At 38.9% G+C, this 9,111-nt stretch overlaps 1 protein-coding gene across 1 annotated transcript; it reads right to left on the bottom strand.

Moving 5' to 3' along the window:
- Positions 1-7,834: 7,834 nt before the first annotated feature.
- Positions 7,835-8,803, bottom strand: LOC112912425 (olfactory receptor 51G2-like). The gene has a single exon (XM_025989126.1). It carries the CDS (start codon positions 8,801-8,803, stop codon positions 7,835-7,837), a length of 969 nt encoding a protein of 322 aa, XP_025844911.1.
- Positions 8,804-9,111: the final 308 nt, after the last annotated feature.

Below are 9,111 nucleotides of genomic sequence, written 5' to 3'. Positions count from 1 at the left end.
GTTTCCCTTCCCAGATTAGGAAAGTTTTCAGCTATGATTTGTTCAAATACATATTCTGGCGCTGTGTGCCTTTTGGCGCCCTTGGGAACCCCAATTTCGCGTAGTTTTTTCTTCCTCAGGCTGTCGTTTATTTCCCTTAATCTATCTTCATGGTCTTTTAATTGTTTTTCCCTTTTTCCTCAGTTTCCCTCTTTGCCATCAACTTGTCTTCTATGTCACTCACTCGTTCTTCCACCTCGTTAACCCTCGTCGTTAGGACTTCTAGTTTGGATTGCATCTCATTCAATTGATTTTTAATTTCTCCCTGATTAGATCTAAATTCTGCAGTCATGAAGTCTCTTGAGTCCTTTATGGTTTTTTCTAGAGCCACCAGTAGCTGTATAATAGTGCTTCTGAATTGACTTTCTGACATTGAATTGTAATCCAGATTTTGTAACTCTGTGGGAGAGAGGACTGTTTCTGATCCTTTCTTTTGAGGTGAGGTTTTCCTTCTAGTCATTTTGCTCAGTGCAGAGTGGCCCAAAACAAGTTGTTTTGGGAAAAGGAGAAAAAGAGAGGAGAGAAAGAAGGAAAGAAAAGAGAAAAAAAAAAAAGAAAAAAGGAAGAAAAAAAGAAAAAAAAAAGAGAAGAAAAAGAGAAAGAAACAGAAAGAAAGGAAAAAAGGGAGGGAGGGAGGCAAACAGAAATCAAAGAGCAAAAACAAACAAACAAACAACCAAACACGTGGGAGTATCTTCTGATTCTGTATACTTTAAGTCCCTTGACTTCCCCTGTAACTGGTCCGTCTAGCTGGTCTTCTGGGGGAGGGGCCTGCTGTGTTGATTTTCAGGTGTTAGCACTTGGGGGAGCTGCTCTGCCCCCTGCCTGGTGCAGGGCTCAGTGGGGGTTGTTCACCCCGTGAGGCCCCGGGAGGAACAGCCACAGTGGCGGGGGCAGCTCTGGAGCCCTGGAGTCAGCTCCCGCAGTAACTCCAGGGCTCTCCGTCTGCAGGGCCTGGGGGCTCCAGGGCGGGGCCGCTGATCTGCTCAGCTCGGGGCAGGAGGGTCCTCGCTGTCCTGGGCCCTCCCGGCCTCTGCCTGTCCCGGGGGAGGCCGGATCCTGGGCTGTGTCCCAGCGCCCTGTGCTCCGGGGCCTGCGCTGTTGGATTCGCGCTCCCGCCCCACAGCCCCCTCCGCGGAGCCGCCGCCCGAGCCCCTCCGAGCTGCTCCCGGTCCCGCCGTGCACGCTGCAGCCCTTAGGGAGCTTGGCACCCTCTTCCGGGGCGCAGGTGTCTGTTAGTGTCCCAGGGAGCCCGAGGGCATCCCCGCCCTCCTGGGTCCTGCTCTAACTCCCTGCAGGCCCCTTTCTGCCCGGGAAGGTTGGTGCAGCTCCTGCTCCTCCGGGACGGGGCTCTCCTGTCCTGGGGACACTCGCCCCGGCCTCAGCCCGGCCTCTCACGGGCCCCTCCCCCTTGAAGGCCTTTTGTTTCTTTATTTCTTTTTCCCCATCTTCCTACCTTGATAGAAGCTCGAACTCTTCTCACTGTAGCATTCCAGCTGGTCTCTCTTTAAATCTCAGCCGAATTGGTAGATTTTCAGGATGATTTGAAGCTTACCTAGGTAATTTGTTGGGGACAGGTGATTTGGGGACCGTACTCTTTTGCCATTTTGCCCCTCCCTCCCTCGTTAATCCCATTTACAATTGCACCCAGAAGCATAAGATACTTAGGAATAAACCTAACCAAAGAGGTAAAGTATCTATACCCTGAAAACAACAGAACACTTCTGAAAGTAATTGAGGAAGACACAAAGAGTTGGAAAAATATTCCATGCTCAGGGACTGGAAGAATTAATATTGTGAAGATGGCATGCTACTCAAGACAATTTACACATTTAATGCAATCCCTATCAAAATACCATGGACTTTCTTCAGAGAGTTGGAACTAATCATCTCAAGATTTGTGTGGAATCAGAACAGACCCCAAATAGCCAGGGGAATATTAAAAATGAAAACGAGAGCCAGGGACATCACAATGCCGGATTTCAAGTTGTACTACAAAGCTGTGATCATCAAGACAGTGTGGTACTGGCACAAAAGCAGACACATAGATCAATGGAACAGAATAGAGAACCCAGAAATGGGCCCTCAACTCTATGGGCAACTAATATTTGACCAAGCACGAGAGACGATCTACTGGAAAAAGGACAGTCTCTTCAATAAATGGTGCTGGGAAATTTGGACAGCTACGTGCAGAAGAATTAAACTAGACTATTCTCTTACACCATACACAAAGATAAACTCAAAATGGATGAAAGATCTAAATGTGAGACAAGAATCCATCAAATCCTAGAGGACAACACAGGCAACACCCTTTTTGAACTTGGCCACAGCAACTTCTTGCAAGACACCTCTATGAAGGCAAGAGAAACAAAAGCAAAAATGAATTATTGGGACTTAATCAATATAAAATCTTCTGCACAGCAAAAGAAACAGTCAACAAAACTGAAGACATCCTACAGAATGGGATAAGATATTTGCAAATGACATAACAGAGAAAGGATTAGTATCCAAGATCTATAAAGAACTTATTAAACTCAACAGCAAAGAAACAAACAATCCAATCATGAAATAGGAAAAAACATGAAGAGAAATCTCACAGAGGAAGACATGGACATGGCCAACAAGCACATGAGAAAATGCTCTGCATCACTGGCCATCAGGGAAATACAAATCAAAACCACAAGGTGATACCACCTCACACCAGTGAGAATGGGGAAAATTAACAAGGCAGGAAACAACAAAGGTTGGAGAGAATGTGGAGAAAGGGGAACCTTCTTGCACTGTTAGTGGGAATGTGAACTGGTGCAGCCACTCTCGAAAACTGTGTGGAGGTTCCTTAAAGAGTTAAAAATAGATCTGCCCTAGGACCCAGAAATTTCACCCCTGGGGGTTTACCCCAAAGATGCAGATGCAGTGAGACGCCAGGACACCTGCACCCCGATGTTTCTAGCAGCAATGTCCACAATAGCCAAACTGTGGAAGGAGCCTCAGTGTCCATCGAAAGGTGAATGGATAAAGAAACTGTGGTCTATGTATACAATGGAATATTACTCAGCCATCAGAAACAAAAAATACCCACCATTTGCTTTGATGTGGATGGACCTCAAGGGTATTATGCTGAGTGAAATAAGTCAATCAGAAAAGGACAAGCATTATATGGTCTTATTTATTTGGGAAATATAAAAATTAGTGAAAGGCAATGAGGGGAAAGGAGAGAAAATGAGTGAAAATATCAGTGAAGGTGACAGAAAATGAAAGACTCCTAACTCAGAGAAACAAGCAAGGGGTGGTGGAAGGGGAGGTGGCCAGGGGCGTTGGAGTGACTGGGTGACTGGCACTGAGGGGGGCACTTGATTGGATGAGCACTGGGTGTTATGCTATATGTTGGCAAATTGAACTCCAATAAAAAACAATATACACCCCCCCCCAAAAAAAGTGAAAGTGAAGAGGAGTAATAGAAAAGCTTAAACGAATGTGCAACATAATCTTCTTTAGATTTTGAAGGCTATTTTCAGTTTTCTTTGGAGTCATTTGAGAGTGAAAGCGGGGAAGCCAAGCAGCAGAATGGTTAAATGATCTACTTAATTACTAAGGTCTAAGCTGAGGCAGGAGGAGTGGAAATGTTAAAGTGGTGAAAATATTAAGAAAGAAAAATTTACAGTATTAGCAACGGATTGGAAATTATGAGTGAGGGAAAGTGATAATTATGTATGGTATTTGGTTTATATTTTTGGCTGAAGTGAAGAAGTGAATGGAGATGCCACCTACATAAATGAACACAAATGTAGAAGCACAAAGAAGTAGCAGTTGAGGATGGAGAAGGATTAGTAAATTCTATTTCAGCTTCGTTGAGTTTAAGATTTCCACATAGCATAAAAATGGAATTATCCAGGAGTGATATGTAAGCCTGTCTAGAATTCAGGAGGGAGGCTGGGTTTGAGATTTATATGGCAACATTCATATTCAGAGACAAGCAAAGAAGTGAAACCAGAAAATGCAATGAGTCAAATTATTCAGAGAGGTCAGAGAATAAGCAGAGTTGAGAAGTGTTAGAGAAACCAAGAAGTACAGATATTGAATAATAAGTGAGTGGTCAACAATGTCAAATATTGATGAGAGGTCCATTGATAAGGAGATGGAATTTGAAATAGGTTATTTGACTTGGTACTTACATTCATTGTGACCTTTGCCCAAGCAATTTCAATAGGATATTAGAGGCAAAATTTGATTCTATAATGGAATTGAAGAGGAAACTATTTTTATTTCAGTTAAATTATAGGCAACTATATTGTTTAATGATGGATACATAAATAGCCACAATTAAAAAAAACAATGAAACAAATAATATAAAATTCAGCACACTGGTTTAATGCAGCAACAGTAGTGAAGTTATGTTCAGGTAAGGCTGCAGAGAAAACTGGGTGTTGAACATTTATTATTTGTTTACTTAGGTGATATTTACATGGATATTCATCTTATAAAAATTTGTTAAATTGCACATTTATTTCCATGAAGCTTTATATTCCATTATAATACATATATATATTTTTTAAAATAATTTTTATTGGTGTTCAATTTACCAACATACAGAATAATACCCAGTGCTCATCCCGTCAAGTGGGGGTGAATGGGTGACTGGCACTGAGGGGGACACTTGACGGGATAATACATATATTTTTAAATTGACAAGAGGGAGAAAAGACAATTAATGCACATTTTTCCCAAGTGACTTATTTTTTAGCCAAAAGGGGAAAATAGATTAAGTACCTAGGAATAGCCATATATTTAATAAGGGTTTATTTTATGAAGAGAAATATTTTTTAAACTGTTGTAAAGCAGCTAGTGACAAGGTGTTACTGGAGAAAATTTTTTCTAAGGTTTCTAAATTAAGGGAGCACAGCAAATTCATGCTTGGTAAAGGAGGTATATTAATTTCCTATTACTGCTATAACAAATTACCACAAACTCAGTGCATGAAATAATAGTGTAATTTTATAGTTCTGGAGATTAAATATATGAAATTATTTTTGCAGGGCTAATATCAATGTATCTGCAGGTCAAGTTCTTTCTGGAAGCTGAAGAACAGTCCATTGTCTTCCCTTTTTCAGTTACTAGGAGGTATCTGCATTCCTTGGCACATGGACTCAGTACCCTATCTTTAAAACCATCAATATACTGTCTTCTCTCCTCTCTGACCTCCTGCCTCCTTCTTACATAAGGTCCACTCTGAAAATTCAGGATGACCTTCCCATTTTAAGATCCTTAACTTAAACATATCTAAAAAGTTCCTTTTGCCCTGTAAAATAATATTTTCATTCTCACATTAATATGTCAAGATATTTGGTGGGCCAATTTCAGCCTACCACATGAGGAAGAAAGATATAAAAATGAGGTTAAAAATTCAGTTGTCAAGTGCCTAGGTGGCTCAATCAGTTAAGCATCCAACTCTTGGTTTCGGCACAAGTCATGATCTCAGAGTCATGAGATAGAGCCCCACATCAGCCTCTGCACTCAGTGTAGAGTCTGTTTAAAGATTCATTCCCTCTGTCCCTTCCCCCACTTATGCTCTCTTTCTCTCTCTCAAATTAATAAATCAAAAAAAATGTTGAAACAGCAGAAGATAGGACAAAATAAATTTTATGCAGCCATGTGAGAATTGAAGTCAAGATATGAAATGAGAGTGACATATAAATAAGGATAGCAAGTATGATGAAATTACTCTAGAGAATTCTAGGAACCTCTTCAATCCTATTAATAGTAATGTATAAATAAAATAAGTGGCACAATGACCCAGAGGAACGGAACCTCAGGAACTCCTTTTTATCTTGTGAAGAACAGAGGAATGTTTACATCAGTGAAAATAAATATATTCAAGTAACATGTAACTATATGAGTACATCTCTAAAACATATACTTGTGACAAAAAAATCAGTGATTTTTCTGAAAATCATTAAAAAGAGCGCTATAAAGTACATGTAGGTTTATTATATATGCTTATGTGTGTGCTTATTATATACACATACATGCACAGACATTAAATATAATAAAATATGGAAAAGGAAGATCAACAACAGAGTCAAATTGTGTGATTACTTTAGGGTATTGAGTTTGACATCTATGATTCAGCAAGATACAAAAAACAATATTTGCCTTTATTGTGATTTAGTTAATTTTTTTTAAATTTCTTACTCAATTGAGGCAAAATATTCAATAAAACCAAGTAGAAATTGTGTGACATCTGTATGTTTGTTTTATTACTTTTTGCATCTTTTTCATGCTTGAAGTATTTCATCATCATCATCATCATCATCATCATCATCATCATCGTTGTCATCTAAACAAAAGGGGAAAAAAGGAATGGGGTGGAGGGCAAAACTGAGCATCTCAGATAATATTAAAAGAAATGCATTCAGAGATGGAGATAGTTTGAGCTTCTTTGAATAAAGGAGATAATATTCTTTCTTTAATATTGGAAGGATTTGATGGCACATCTAGGTAGATATGTATATCTAGATAGATGGCATATCTGGATTCTTTTATATATGTGAGAGGAATGAAAGGGTCTGGTGTGAAGTATAAATGGCTGGGAGAAAGGAAAACATTTGCAGCTGCAACTGTGGGTCATGAAAAACACCACCAAGTATTTCAAAAATATACATCCAGACATTGAAAAATCAAATGAATCGAAGATCATTAATTTGTAGTCACTACATGAAAAATCTAACGTTATTCTTAGGGAGAACTCAAAAACACAAATGTAAGAGTAGAAAATATATATAAGTTGATTCTAAAATTGTTTATAATTGCAAAGTATAAAAAAACAGAAATAATTAATACTAATGGAGTTTTTCCTAGAGTGTGTGTGTGTTCCATAGTGAATATGAAAGATGATGATATAACAATGGTTGTCATGGAATTAGAGAAAGAGAGGGTTTGACGGGATGAGCATTGGGTGTTATACTATATGTTGGCAAATCAAACTCCAATAAAAAATATATATACAAAAAAAAAAGAAAGAAAGAAAGAAAGAAAGAAAGAAAGAGAGGGTTTGTGGGATTTGGGACTAAAGATCTCAGTCATAGTCCAGATGCTGTGAAAGCAAGGAGTGAACATATTTGAAAGACAGAATATGAAATTACAGATTGACAATACTGGAATTAAACATTATACTTTTTTCCAAATAATGATGATTTTTAGAGTCTGGTAAGAGAAATGTTGGTTTATCCAATTTAGGTAGAGTTTGTTGGTAGTATAAATTTCATGGTTTTTTTATACTTTTTTTTCAATAGCAATATTAGGTATTCACTTGTTTCTTTCTTGTTATTCCCTACTTCCAACAATAATGTCATCTAGAAAACAAAGCACTATGAAGGCAAGAACTTTGTTTAATTCATATTATATCTCTAGTTCCTCAAAAGGTCAAAGATAGAGTTGGTATTCACTAAGAAGTTATCACCGAAAGGGTGATGTATCCATAATAATAACAAGTAATTTATTCACTCTGTCCATGATGAACTATCAGGCTACAAACTTCTCTGACTAAAATATATCAACCATTTGGATTAAGAAATAATGAGAATAGTTTATTATTTCAGATTTTCAATTTCCTGAATAATTTTTATTGTTCAATGTGCATTTGTGCAAATCAGAGAATAGAAATAGTTTTAAAGGATACCTTACCCAATATTCCATATAATTTAGAAAAGTCAGTCAAACATAATTTTTGTGGATATTTGGAATACCAGCAAGCTCTTTGTTTTGTGAAACATTCTTTCTCTGTTAGGAGAGTGCTCGTTCATGTTATAAATGTGACTTGGGATTCTGGTTCTTTTTTGATGAAGACTTTCAGAATTTTATCTCGTATCTGTTTGGTTTTCGCCACGTACACAATGGGGTTCATTACAGGAGGAATGAGAAAATGCATGTTAGCCATGGTCACGTAGATATGTGAGGGAAGTTTTGGGCCAAAGCGGTGCAGAATAGATAGGCAGATCATGGGTGTGAAGAAGAGAATCACAGCACAGATGTGGGAAATACAGGTGTTAAGAGCCTTGAGGCGGCCACCGAAGGATGCAATGCTCAGGACAGTTTTCAGTATCAGGATGTATGAAAAGAGAATGAGGAGAAAATCAAGTCCCATAGTGGATAATACCACAAACAGTCCAAAGATGCTATTGATCCTGGTGTTGGAGCAAGAGAGCTTTATAATATCGGGGTGCAGGCAGTAGGAATGAGATAGTACATTGGAATGACAGAAGCACAGCCTTCGCAAAAGGATGGGGAGAGGCACCTGTACAGTCAAGGTTCGCACTACAATGGCCAAACCTATCCTGGAAATAGTGCGGCTGGTGAGAATCGAAGAATAGCGCAGTGGGTGAGAAATGGCCACATAGCGGTCAAAGGCCATTGCCAGTATAATAGCTGACTCAAAATCCTGGAAGGTATGAATAAAAAACATTTGGGTGAAGCAGGCAGAGAAGGTGAGCTCTCGAATATCCAGCCAGAAGATCCTCAGCATTGTAGGGAAAGTGAAGAGGGACAGACCCAGGTCAGACACTGCTAGCATGGCCAGGAAGAGGTACATAGGCACATGGAGGGTCCGTTCCCTGCAAATAACTGTCAGAATGGTCACATTGCCCACCAAGGTAATGAAGAACATGGTGGAGAAGGGTATAGAGATCCAGATGTGCACAGCCTCCAGTCCAGGTATGCCTGTCACCAGAAAGGTGGAGAAAACGGCTTTGGTACTATTGATGGACAACATGATGCCAGAGCTGCATACCTTTCCTAAAATGAAATTCATTGTCTCATTCACCGGTGTTAAAATTTTACTCAAGCATTTGGCAACTCATATTACCTTTTATCTCAAACTGACTGACCTTGAGTTTAAAAACTTTTCCCAATGCAGAACATCTAAGCCTCTAGATTAAAAAACAAGACCTGCTTTTTTAAAAAAAATCAAATCCCCCAGATATTATGGCTTTTTAAAGGAAAAATAATGAAAAACCATACTCTTGATATTTACTTTATCTAAGTCCTTTAATTAGTATGATAATTTTTTAAAAGAAAAAT

The sequence above is a fragment of the Vulpes vulpes genome, chromosome 11 (assembly GCF_048418805.1).
Source record: "Vulpes vulpes isolate BD-2025 chromosome 11, VulVul3, whole genome shotgun sequence".
Lineage (NCBI taxonomy): Eukaryota > Metazoa > Chordata > Mammalia > Carnivora > Canidae > Vulpes > Vulpes vulpes.
This window is presented reverse-complemented; position numbering and strand designations above follow the sequence as displayed.

Bases quoted from the DNA above. Each gene is read 5' to 3' on its own strand.
- LOC112912425 (XM_025989126.1), bottom strand. From the start codon at position 8,803: ATGTTGTCCATCAATAGTACCAAAGCCGTTTTCTCCACCTTTCTGGTG.